Genomic DNA, 13,137 nt, shown 5'->3' with positions numbered 1-13,137 from the left:
CACGCGCGTGGCGGCGCTGCCCGCTGGGACTCGTAGTGCGGTCCGGGTAGGAGACCGGGGCAGCTACCCTGCCTCCCTCCGCTCCCATCTCGGAAACCGGGCCTGCAGAGAGAGGCTCGCCCACGCCGATCCATCCACCAGTGCCCGGCGCCGGCATCGGCGCTGCTCGGGGCAGGGCGGGGGCCGAACCCCGGTGGAGTAGGGTGGGGCGGAGGCTGGCGAGGGAGAACCCGGGAGGCCGCAGCGAGTCGCTCGCTAGCTGGCGCGCGCACGTGGGGGGCGGTTGGCGCCGAGCAACCCGGAAGCCCCGCGCGCCGCCCACCCGCGGCGCCGACGGCTTAACGCTCCTCCGGGCGCAGGGGGCGTGGCGTGCGCGCAGGGGGCGTGGTCACCGGAAAGCTCCGGGAACGCCCACCGGCTGCACCGCCCTTCGCGGGCCGCTGCGCCTGCGCAGCAGCCCCAGCCCCGCCCCAGCTCCGCCCCGCCCCGTTCCTCCACCCCCACGCTCGCAGCAGCTCCGGCCGCCGCCGCCACCGCCACCTCTCCCTCTGCTCCTCTTCTCCTCCGCCTCCTCCGGCGCCGTCGCTCGCGTAGGGTCGTGGCGTCAGACGCGCGTGGGCGGGGCGAGTACGGCGGGGGGTATAAGTAGAGGGTGCAGGAGGCGGTGCTTCCCCTTCTCCCCGGCGGTTAGTGCTGAGAGTGCGGAGTGTGTGCTCCGGGCTCGGAACACACATTTATTATTAAAAAAAAAAATCCAAAAAAAATCTAAAAAATCCTTTGAAAAAACCAAAAAAAAAAAATATATATATATTTTACAAAAAAGAAAAAAAAATCCGCGTCTCCCTCCCCTCCGCCGGAGACTTTTTATTTTTTTCTCTTTCCTTCCTCTTTTATAAAATAACCCGGTGAAGCAGCCGAGACCGACCCGCCCGCCAGAGCCAGCCAGACAGCCAGCCAGAGCCAGCCATCCCGCCCGCGGCCCCGCAGCTCTCAAGCAGGAACCCAGAGATCGAGGCCTTCCTGCCGCCCGGACCCAAGCACCGCCAGCCTCGCCCGCTCGCTCCCCGGTTCCACGGCCGTTGAGGACGCGTCGATTCCGGTTGAATTTTGTCCCTCTGCGCTCGCCCCCGCTCCCCTCCCCCCGGCTCCGTCCGCCCCCCACCCCTCCGGCCCCGCACTCGCTCTCCTCCTCTCACGGGAAAGGTCGCGGCCTGCGGCCCCGCGGGCAGCCGTGCCGAGATGAACCCCAGCGCCCCCAGCTACCCCATGGCCTCCCTGTACGTGGGGGACCTGCACCCCGACGTGACGGAGGCGATGCTCTACGAGAAGTTCAGCCCGGCCGGGCCCATCCTCTCCATCCGGGTCTGCAGGGACATGATCACCCGCCGCTCGTTGGGCTACGCGTACGTGAACTTCCAGCAACCAGCGGACGGTGAGCGGCGGGCGGGCCGGAGGGAGGGCGAGCGGCCATGCGGCCGGGGCGGCGGGCCTAGCGGGCCGGGCGGAGGGGGCGGGCGGGCTGGCACGGCGCGCGCGGTAGCCCCCTCGCGGGCCGGCCGGCACTTCCTCCTCCTCCGCGACCATTTTCTCGTCGTTGGTCGCTCGCAAACTTTGAGGGCGATGACGCGCCGCCAGGGTGGGTCGCGATCGCCTCTGCCTCCCTCCCGCCACGAGCGACTGCGAGCCGGGGTGGGGGGGGTCTCGGGCCCGGCTCGGCGGGTGGAGGGAGGCGCCTGGCCGGCCCCCGGGCCGCGGAGGAAGCGCGATCCGGTGCAGGGGAAAAACACCACGTGTTGAACCCTGTAACCCCGCAGGCCCGAGGCCTGCTCCCGCCCGTGGCCCAGTCGCTGCGGGGAGCCAGCCTCTAGGCTTTAGAAGAAAGTTGTCGGGGTGCTGCCTGGCGGTGGCTCCCGGGGTCGGGAGTCGCGCTCCTGATGGCACGTCCCTGCCTGGTGGACCCGGAAAAGCACCCATGCCATGTGCGCTTGGCTGGGGTTTTCCCTAGACAGTGAGTTTCTGTGTGCAACGGCCAAGTGGAGGAGGGGGTGTGGGAGACAACTCTAGGGCACCAGGCACCTTACTTAGCTCATTTCAACCAAGTAGTTAAATTATACGTAGCTACATATTCCCCCTAAAATAGCACCTGTGGTTATAAATCTTTTAAAGCCACGTTGACTAGTTTTCGTCCATGGCAGTAAATGTTAGAGCAACATGGACTGAATTATGCTGAATTTGTAGCTGAACAAAGTTTTTTTCTTATAAGTGGTTCAGGATGTCCATGAACCTGGAGCACAAAGTAACAGATAGCTTATATTGTGAAATTTCACAGTTCACTGAAACAAAAATCTAAGCATCAGATAAGGGTTATGGCCAGATAAGCAGTTAGGTGCAATCTAGATCAGTTGAGTTCAGAAGTCAGCTTCTCTTGAGATCTTATTTTAATGGGAAAGACTGGAGTCAACCTAAGTTCATTGGGTTAGTGACTAATAATGAGACCTTCATTTGGTTAAAGCTGATTGTGACTTTCTGAATAAGCAGTGTGCTGAATGACAGCCAGAAGTTGTAAGCTGCACTGCAGATTTCCTGACCTTTGGCCTCGTAGGGGGCTCTTCAGTATTACTTATCACAGCTCTTACCTCAGGCAGGATGTAGGTGAGAGAAGGTAATTGGGGAGCAAGTAACCAAGTTCTGACCAACTTGAAAGACATGCGGCTTGGTGATTTTTTTTTTTTAATCCAGAAAATCCAGTTTTTAAGTTAGGCTTCAAGTTGCCATGCTTTTAGTCTATTTAGTTTATATGTTTATGAAAGTAGATCTTAGCTGCTGAGAAGTTTTGCCTCTTTGCATTTCTTTGTCTGTATGCCAAATATACCATATTTACAGTTGTGTTTTTAATCAGCTTTTCCTCTTTCTCAGTAATATGTATTGCAGTAATGATGGACAGGGTTCTGTAAGTTTGGTCAGGAGAGGTGACTCAGTAGTAAAAAAAAATTCAGGCTCAAGCAAAGTCAGCAGGACCAGGGAGCTGAGGAGGTGTGGCTAATTGATAGCTGGCTGCTGATTATCATATTCTAGGAAATGGAACTTTCATTTACAAAACAGTGGCTAAGGGCTGGGTGTGGTTGTATCTGCACTTAAACTCCATTACTTGGTTTTGTCTTTGGGTTCATGGCCAGCCTGGGCTACACCAAAAGCCAGCTAGACAATGAGACCTTATCTCAAAAAAAGAAAAAAAATGGCTAGGAGTTTGTCATGTCAGAACTTTACAGTTAGTGTGAAATTGGCTTCAGGGATTCAAGTGAACTGTCCCCGCTTTAGGGACTGGTCTCTACTTGAGGTTGAAGTAATATTTTTTCCATTTAAGACAGGTGTAGTGGTACATGACCCAGTACTGGAGGCAGATAGATGTGGGTGGATCTAGGAGATTCAGCCAGGGCTACATAAAGACGTCCTGTCTCAAGAAAATTTAAATTTTATCACAAGTATATACATAAAAGTAATTGTAGGGTAAACTTTTTTATGTGAATCCAAAAATAAGATGGCTAATGAGAGGCTAGTGGCATTTACTCTGAAATTGTTTTTCTTACAGCGGAGCGTGCTTTGGACACCATGAATTTTGATGTTATAAAGGGCAAGCCAGTACGCATCATGTGGTCTCAGCGTGATCCATCACTTCGCAAAAGTGGAGTGGGCAACATATTCATTAAGAATTTGGACAAGTCCATCGATAATAAAGCGCTGTATGATACTTTCTCTGCATTTGGAAACATCCTCTCATGTAAGGTAAGCAGGGTGTGACAGGTCAGTATTTACAATGGTGGCCACTTGTAAATTTTGAAGTGACATCTGTAATGGCTGTGCTTATTTCTGAAACAGCCAGGATTAGGTGGCTAACATTTCTGCACAGTAGAAAAGCAACAGCAAATAATACAAAGTGAGTATGTCATTTTTACCCAGGTGGTTTGTGATGAAAATGGCTCCAAAGGCTATGGATTTGTACACTTTGAAACACAGGAAGCTGCAGAAAGAGCTATTGAAAAAATGAATGGAATGCTTCTAAATGACCGAAAAGTGTAAGTGTAACTTTAAGCAAACATTTGTTTCAATAGTTCACATCAGTATGAAAAGTAATGTAAATTTAATAGTTCATATCAGTGTGAAAGTAATAGAACAGCTTTCTGTTGCTAAGATACAGCAGCTGAAGCTAGACATGGTGAAACACCTTTAATCCCAGCACTTGGGAGGCAGAGGCAGGCAGATGACTGACTTAGAGCTGCCTGTTTCAGGACAGCTTGGACTACAGTACATTAACCCTCTTTAAAAAAAGAAAAAGAGACAGCTGAAATAGCATATGCCTGTCATTTCATCAGTTGAGAGATGGAGGCAGAAGCATCTGAGTTAAGGCCAGCCCAGCTAGGCTACATAAGAATGTCTCAAACTCAACAAAATACATGATGTAGCAAAAAACAAGCTACATTGGCTAGATTTCATCATTCACATTCAGTAATGTCACTCAACTTTCAAACCTGAATTAAACCAGGTTGCTATAGATAGAAAATATGGTCAGGTGAGTGCATTGTTGAAGAACTGAGAATCCATGAAACCTTCCTTATTAATGAATTCGTTGTCCCCTTTCACATTTGCGGAAACTAGCTAAGGTAATTTAATTAAGAACTGTGTGACAGTGTTTATTTACGAAGCAGTCTGAAGTCAGAGCTCTGGTGTCTTTTCCTGAAATAAAACTTAGAGTTATAAGCATTAACAAATGACACTAAAAACTAATCTGAGAGGATGGATGTTGCCAGACTTGTAATGTGTGAGAATTGGGTTATTACAGAAGGCCATGTGAGTGGATTAGATCTTAGAGTGGATTCTTGATGTGTAACTGCAGTGGCCTGAAGCTTGACTTGCTAGTCATTTTCATGCTATTCTGGGACTGGATCAGCTTGGTGTGGTAGTATATACCCATAATCCTTGTTCCTGAGAAGCCAAAGCACATAGGTTAAAGACCAACCTGAAGTTACATAGAAAAATCCTTAAATACAACAGAAATAGCCCCCCCGGACAGGGTTTAGAGCAGGTTGGCCTCAAACTCAGATTCCTCTATTTCTGCCACCCAAAGTGCTGGAATACTCATTTTCAAAGTGAAGGAAACACTGATCCCAGATGAGGATTCTCAACAGTCAGCCTTTTTAAAGCATTAGCATGACAAGTCAGACTTGGGCTTTAGATCTTCAGACAGGTTGCTCAGTCAGTGGAGCCTACAAATTTTGAAGTACTCAGGGCCCCAAGAGGTTATTCAACTGAATCACGTGGACAACTTGATAGCAGTGCTTGAGTAAAAATTAAAAGAATGTCAACATTGGCAAGATCCGAGTACAGACTTATTTTTGCTGGTTTCAGTGTATAATGAGGCATCATTCTGAGAAGCAGTTTGATCATATAATTTGTTCCTAAGAAGACAAAGCAAAGAAAGTTATGTCTACAATGAAATATTCTCCCATGGATAAAAAGCCCATACTGTAGAGGATTTTGTACAGAGAATGTGAAGCCTTAGTCTTGATTTGTTGGGGTTATAGAAGCTGGTACAGTGTTTGCCATGCACAGTTAATATTAGGGAATAATTTAGTTTCTCAGTTATATTTTTTTTTTTTGTTTGCAGTTAGGTCAGGCTGTTATATTAGCTTAACTTTTAACAGCAGTAAACCCTTTAACCGTAGGTGTTGCAAGATTTGTTATTAGAGTGCAATTATATTTAAAATGGCCTGTTTTCAATGAAGACATTTTCATTTTTTGGTATACAACCTGATGTTTTCACTGATGTTTCCTCAGGTTTGTTGGACGATTTAAGTCTCGCAAGGAACGAGAAGCAGAACTTGGAGCCAGGGCAAAGGAGTTCACCAATGTCTACATCAAGAACTTCGGAGAAGACATGGATGACGAGCGCCTTAAGGATCTCTTTGGCAAGTTTGGTAATGTGTCCAAGTTCAATCTTTACATTTGAAGTAATAATAAAGTTGCTAAATACATATTTAGCTGGAAAGTATTTAAAATACTTGATTTGAATTAAGCCAACTTCTACTGCACAAGTGGAGCATTGTGCAGCTTAAAGTTTAATAAAAGCATTGGGTAAAGTGGCCACCTGAGTAAAGGTTTGGCTGCATTAAAATACTTTTATTAACAGACGATCTCATAGTTGTACTACAGCATGGGTAAGACTGTCTGGAGTCAAATGTAATCTCTGGTAATAGAATGGAAAAGCTGGCCCCGGTTAGATGATGTGGTTAGTGTTTAGTGTCAGGAACACGCTTAAGCAGTTTCAAAGAATGTTTTTCAAAGGTGCAGGGTCTTCTGTCATGACTCCTTGGATCTTTTCAAAGAAAATTCAGCTAGACATGAGTAGTGAGTACCTATAATCCCAACATACAGAAGGGGCAGAGGATTTAGGAGTTGGTTGTACTGTCAGGTAGGTTATAGGAAACCCTGTCTGGAATTTAAAGTCTTTGTTAAATTTAAGATGGGCTTACATTTAGGTTTTTTGTTGTTGTTCAGTTCTATAAGTGATAATTAATACATTTAATTAATTAATACATTGTAAGGCCAGCCTGAGCTTGCTGTGTTGATTCTTTGTAAAATTCATATATATTATGTGTATGAGTACACTGTCTTCATGCATACCAGAAGAAGGAATCTGATCCTATTACAGACTGTTATGAGCTACCATGTGGTTGCTGGGAATTTGACAAACTCATGATGTTTCCAAGGACAGGGTCCTTGTGTAGCCCGGGCTGCCTTGCAGAGCTCCACCTGCCTCTGAGAGCTGGGTGTCCTGCACCACCACCTGGCTGAACCTTTTGAGTAAAGAGATAAATATCAGTCAAGTTTTGTACCTTATTCAAGTTTCTCCATTCTAGAAGTTTCTCTTGTGTTACATCTAACTTAATTAACATTTCTTGCATTTGACTGTTTTAAAATGAAAGCTTTTGGGGGGGCGTCTCTTTTGATGGTCATTATGGAGAACAGGTTGGCCTTGAACGTGTAGACATCATCTGTCTACACGTTTGGGTGGTTGGTTGTTTTCAGTTAATACCACCTCTCCCACATCCTGGGCTTACCATTGTCTTAGTCACTTTTCTTTTGCTGCGCTAAGACACTTTGGCCAAGGCGAGTTTGTTGGGCTTACATACAGTAGTACATGGTGAGTCCATGATCATCATGTGTGAGCTTATGAGGGCCATTCTCATTGGAATCATTCTACTGTAGCAGTCTCACAAGTGGGAAGGGAAGTTTGTCTTTAGAAGTTACCACTTGTGGGTGATTCAGTTGTTATCAACCTGAGCATCTAGTATTCCCTCCACTGTTCCAAAGCAGATGACCAAAGGCAATTTTCAACTAAGAGTAAACATTTCTAAGTTTGTAAGACAATCTCAGCTTATAATTTTCAGGTGTGTTTAGAAAAGGGTCTAAAGAGAACAGAAAAATTCTGAGCTGAGATTGGGTTTTGCCCTGTACTTTGTATTTAATATGTGAAATGTGTTCCCAAATTGACTTTTAGGGCCTGCCTTAAGTGTGAAAGTAATGACTGATGAGAGTGGAAAATCCAAAGGGTTTGGATTTGTAAGCTTTGAGAGGCACGAAGATGCACAGAAAGTAAGTAATTCTTTTCCTATCAAAGTTGCTACAGTTGAAATTTATGTTATAAGTTTATGTCAGCATTAATTTAATGAAAGCTTTACATACTGTAATGATTGCATTTTATGTGAGAGAGTTGGGAGTGTATACTGCTCAAAACATGACTTTGAGGGATGGGGTTCATCTTTAATGTTAGCAATTGGATAAATTTTCCTTGTTAATGAGGTGTACCTTTACAAGTACGTTTTGTTTTGGTTTCTTTAAGGCTGTGGATGAGATGAATGGAAAGGAACTCAATGGAAAACAGATTTATGTTGGTCGGGCACAGAAAAAGGTGGAACGGCAGACAGAACTTAAGCGCAAATTTGAACAGATGAAGCAAGACAGGATCACCAGATACCAGGGTGTTAACCTTTATGTGAAAAATCTTGATGATGGTATTGATGATGAACGTCTCCGGAAAGAGTTTTCTCCATTTGGTACAATCACCAGTGCAAAGGTAAAAACATGTGCTGTGTGTGTGTGTATGTAAGAGATGGGAGGCGTGTGTTTCATTTTATTTTTTTTTTTAAGCTATCAGGTTGAACCTTATTTGCTTTTAGGTGGCTGTGTTACAAACTGCTGCCAGCAATTGATCACTGAAAGCAGTAGGATTCTGTAATCTCTTACAAAAATGCCAAAAATTTTGGTTTAGAAACTTGTGCTGTGTGCTGACAGCTTGAGAATCACTAACTTGAAAGTTCCAGGCATGTAATAAGTTTTGCTGGTTTCAGAGGAAAGTGCACAGAAGAAAAGCAACTCTGGTCTCTGAATGACTCCCTTTGCTGGACTTATTCCACTTTTAAGACACCCCCCCATTAACTAAGGTTTGTCAGAAACTATTTATAGAGGCCCAGTGGGTGACTACAAATAAGAAATGCAGTAACTATATATATATATGTATATATATATATATTAATTATATGGACTATTTGAGTTTCAGTGTGGTTCCTGAAAGTTGTTTGAATTGATTTTTATTATTTTTTTTAATGTGAATATATGGGAGGGACATCTAATACTTAGGTAGTATGAGAGGGCTGGCAAGTGCTATTACATGCAGAAGGTCATTTGTTGATTAATATTTTCTATAAAACAGTGTTTGCCAAGAAGTTCAAGGATGAATATAATATGGGAAAGGTCTTTTTCTGGTCAAAAATGAGCTAGTTGTCTGGAGCATTTGTTTCCTATGTTGGATTGGTGAAGATGTATTCAGGTGGATAATTCTAGGTATCTCCTTGTCTAACAGATTGGGTAGTAGAGTGCGAAGTAATGTCTTTCTAATGCAGTTTGTAGAGCTGTACTGTTTTGGGTAGTTTTGGTTTAAGGAGCATTTTATGTTGGACTGTACATTTTATTTCTAAGTGTTACACAGAAAATAGGTTCTAATCACATGAGAAGTAGCTGTGTTTGTACTGCTTGCTTGCAGTGATGCCTGTGTGCCTGATTATAAGGGAGACTCAATTGATAGAGATGATACTGGTACTGATAGTGTTACTTGGTCCAGTGACTTGGACTGTGAATGTTCTCCATTTTTCTCCATAGGTTATGATGGAGGGTGGTCGCAGCAAAGGCTTTGGTTTTGTATGTTTTTCATCTCCTGAAGAAGCCACAAAAGCAGTTACAGAAATGAATGGCAGAATTGTGGCCACGAAGCCACTGTATGTAGCTTTAGCTCAGCGCAAAGAAGAGCGCCAGGCTCACCTCACTAACCAGTATATGCAGAGAATGGCAAGTGTGCGAGCTGTGCCCAACCCCGTGATCAACCCTTACCAGCCAGCACCTCCTTCAGGTTACTTCATGGCAGCTATCCCACAGGTAAGTGTGAAGAGGAAAGAACTTGGTATGTTTCAGTGTTAAGGTACTTTGTCCTCTGACCTCTGATGACAAGGCACTAAGTTATTAGATGGGATTGGGTGGGGATGGTACTCATGGCAGTGACTGAGAACTTGAATAACAAGTGAAGGCTTCTCCCACTAAAGCTGGTGTACTTGCTTTCCACAGACTCAGAACCGTGCTGCATACTATCCTCCTAGCCAAATTGCTCAACTAAGACCAAGTCCTCGCTGGACTGCTCAGGGTGCCAGACCTCATCGTAAGCCTCTTATAAGTAGGATTGGAGCGGGGGGGGGGGGGGGGGGAGCCGAGTATAGCTCTGAGATTTAACACATAACCTGTCTGCTAGGCTTTGTGTTCAATGTAAACATTTGAACTATTAGAATGGTAATTGCTCTTTATAATTTATGGTGGGACGGGGTCTTTAGTTGCTAGATTTGCTTTCTCTGGATAAAAATTTGGTTGAGTCTCCTTTGCTTTGGTGTCTCTAGTGGCTTTAGCTTCAAAGCTCAGTCTGCCTACAGGAGCTTGAGGATTGTGGCATTTTGGCTCTTACCGTGGATTGCAAGAGCCCTTGGTGTTGCTCTTTATCTTTTGTATCTCATACTAAAAGTTACTTGTACAATTTAATGTAAGTTTGAAACTCATTTTATGCTGGACTCTCCTCATAGTTTTTCATACAAACCTCAGCCCCAGAAAAGCACTGGCATTCACTTGGTGAAGTTCATCTTAGCTCATGTGTTTTCTTTAAATTCAGCATTCCAGAATATGCCCGGTGCTATCCGCCCAGCTGCTCCTAGACCACCGTTTAGTACTATGAGACCAGCTTCCTCACAGGTTCCACGAGTCATGTCAACACAGCGTGTTGGTGAGTCTTGGACCCTTTCTGTAAAAAAAAAAAAAGGATTTCCAGTTTGAAATACTACAATACTAATTTTTTTTTTCTTTTAGCTAACACTTCAACACAGACCATGGGTCCACGTCCTGCAGCTGCTGCTGCTGCAGCCACTCCTGCTGTCCGCACCGTTCCCCAGTACAAATACGCTGCGGGAGTCCGCAATCCCCAGCAACATCTTAATGCACAACCACAAGTTACCATGCAACAGGTGTGCTTTAATTGTTTGTAAGGGTCATGATGCTTAGTGAAAATATAGGTGGTGGTAGCTGCATGATCTGTGAGAGTTTAAGCTATCTGGACATCTTTCTTATTAATCAATTGTATATGAAGAGGTCTTTAGGACTAGAGGGCAGCCTGCAGTCTCCCTGAATTAATGTGTGGTGTTTTTGTTTGACATGGGTGTAAGAAAGATGCGAAAGAAAGTCAGTTAAATTGGTTCAGAATTCACCTTTTTCCTGATCATGGGACCAAAATGTGATGGTGTCATTTCAAAGAAGACTTGAAAAAATGTAACTGTATCTCAAGTGCAGATATGTCTGTCCTATGTGTCTGTACTTAGTTCCCCAGTGGGATTTGGGCAGTTGGATTCCTATGATTGTTCATTGATGGCCAGCTGGTTTATGTTTCATTACTTTGGTTTTATATCTAGCCTGCTGTTCATGTGCAAGGTCAAGAACCTTTAACTGCTTCCATGTTGGCATCTGCCCCTCCTCAAGAGCAAAAGCAAATGTTGGGTGAGTAACTACTGTCTTGGCCTGTCAGTTTATCTACAAAAAACACACATGTAGCAGTGTTGTGAAGGCATTGAACTGGAGGCCAAGTGGCAGGTGTAGGCCTTTGCTCACTTTGGTCCCCACTCCGGGTTGGGAGAGTTGTTCCTATGGAATAAAACAGACACAAATCATGAACATTTAAGAAACATTCTTCCTGAAGTGATTAGCTTGTGCAATAACAAGTCTCCTAAACCCAGGCTTGATCATGGCCATTACTATTTCTTGATGATAGAATTTTTTTTTCGTAGGTGAACGGCTGTTTCCTCTTATTCAAGCCATGCACCCCACTCTGGCTGGTAAAATCACTGGCATGCTGTTGGAGATAGATAACTCAGAACTACTTCACATGCTTGAGTCTCCCGAGTCTCTCCGCTCAAAGGTAGCCTGAGTTCTCTACAGGACATTTGTATGGTGTGAATTAATTAACAAGGAGCTTTATTATAAATAGTGATATAAACCCTCCAGATAACCTGGAGGACTGTTTTCTTTGTTTTTTACTGATTTGCTGGAGGTTCACACTAGCTAATAGATTGGAAAACTACTCAGAATCTATGCCCTGCTACTGTGGCCAGATTGGAAGCTGCTGCTACTTGGAGCTCATTCCACTCTGGTCTGTGTTTGGTGGGAATTTGTCTTTCACTTTTCTGAGCCAGTTACACTTGCCCTTTTCTAGGTTGATGAAGCTGTAGCTGTACTACAAGCCCACCAAGCAAAAGAGGCTGCCCAGAAGGCCGTGAACAGTGCCACTGGGGTTCCGTCTGTTTAAGTGAGTTCTCCCGGTCTTGTCTTCAATGTGCTCATTCACTAGTAAATGTTAGTTTTTCTTTCAGAGGGGTAGATAAAAAGATGTAACTGTAAAAGGGTCTCCTGTCTGATGCTGACCAGTAGTCTGTTAGCACTTGTTTTGTACAGTAATGTGTATGAAATGGCCTATAACAGAAATTGGCTTTCATAATTAATGCTTTTTTTATTGGATGGTGGTTTCCTGGGCTTCTGTCCCACCACCAGGAGAAGTTGGTGCTTGGTGAGTCTGGAGGGTTAAAGACTGGTTTGGCAGTCCTTTTTTGTAAAAGTTAACTAGAGCCTTGGGTTTGTGGGCCATGTTGCATATGAGGTTACAGATGTGAGTGTTAAAGGAGTGGGGATGGCTGTGGGCCAATAAAGAAACAGGCAGCATGCTGACTTAGATTCAAAGGCTTTAATTATATGCTACTATAGGTCTTTTTTTTTTAACATTACAGATTGATCAGGGACCACGAAAAGAAACTCGTGCTTCACCGAAGAAAAAAATATCTAAACATCGAAAAATTTAAATATTATGAAAAAACATTGCAAAATATAAAATAAATAAAAAAAGGAAAGGAAACTTTGAACCTTATGTACCGAGCAAATGCCAGGTCTAGCAAACAGTGCTAGTCCTAGATTACTTGATTTAAAACAACAAAAAATACAAAAAAAATAGTAAAATATAAAAACAAATTAATGTTTTATAGACCCTGGGAAAAGAATTTTCAGCAAAGTACAAAAATTTAAAGCATTCCTTTCTTTAATTTTGTAATTCTTTACTGTGGAATAGCTTGGGATGTCAGTTCTGTTTCAAGTAGCAGAACTGATGACTGAGCAAGGAAACGTAATTTGGATTATAAAATTCTTGCTTTAATAAAAATTCCTTAAACAGTGGATGGTTATGCTTTTATTTACTTTGGTTCTCTTGGCAGTTAGCATGTGTAGCAGGTGCTGACCTAATAGTGCAGAGTGTAAGCTGGAGGCCACTTACAGTTCTATAAAACTGGGAAGTGGGGGTCTGTGTTGGTTTTAGACAAGGTCTTGCTGTGTAACACAGGCCAGCCTTAAGCCTCCCAAGGATGGGTTTGCAGATCTGTTATTACCAGTTTGGGAATATTAATATTTTCTTTAGTTCCCTTTATTAATCACTGAGATATTTATATATATAGTTAGCTA

The 13,137-nt window shown here is 44.2% G+C and overlaps 1 protein-coding gene across 2 annotated transcripts; it reads left to right on the top strand.

Moving 5' to 3' along the window:
* The first annotated feature begins 660 nt into the window (after nucleotides 1-660).
* On the top strand, nucleotides 661-12,855 carry Pabpc1 (poly(A) binding protein cytoplasmic 1). Of its 2 annotated transcripts, none has more exons than XM_051202742.1 (14): nucleotides 661-1,432; nucleotides 3,590-3,783; nucleotides 3,958-4,073; nucleotides 5,833-5,963; nucleotides 7,556-7,650; nucleotides 7,898-8,131; nucleotides 9,214-9,486; nucleotides 9,673-9,763; nucleotides 10,262-10,372; nucleotides 10,456-10,610; nucleotides 11,052-11,136; nucleotides 11,424-11,554; nucleotides 11,849-11,941; nucleotides 12,417-12,855. In XM_051202742.1, exons 1-13 carry the CDS (start codon nucleotides 1,240-1,242, stop codon nucleotides 11,939-11,941), a joined length of 1,902 nt encoding a protein of 633 aa, XP_051058699.1. In that variant the 5' UTR covers nucleotides 661-1,239; the 3' UTR covers nucleotides 12,417-12,855. The 2 variants fall into 2 exon arrangements, with proteins under 2 accessions (XP_051058699.1, XP_051058698.1); XM_051202741.1 differs by having other exon boundaries at nucleotides 5,833-5,972.
* The last annotated feature ends 282 nt before the right edge of the window (nucleotides 12,856-13,137 follow it).

This window comes from Phodopus roborovskii, unplaced genomic scaffold, assembly GCF_943737965.1.
Source record: "Phodopus roborovskii unplaced genomic scaffold, PHOROB, whole genome shotgun sequence".
Lineage (NCBI taxonomy): Eukaryota > Metazoa > Chordata > Mammalia > Rodentia > Cricetidae > Phodopus > Phodopus roborovskii.
This window is presented reverse-complemented; position numbering and strand designations above follow the sequence as displayed.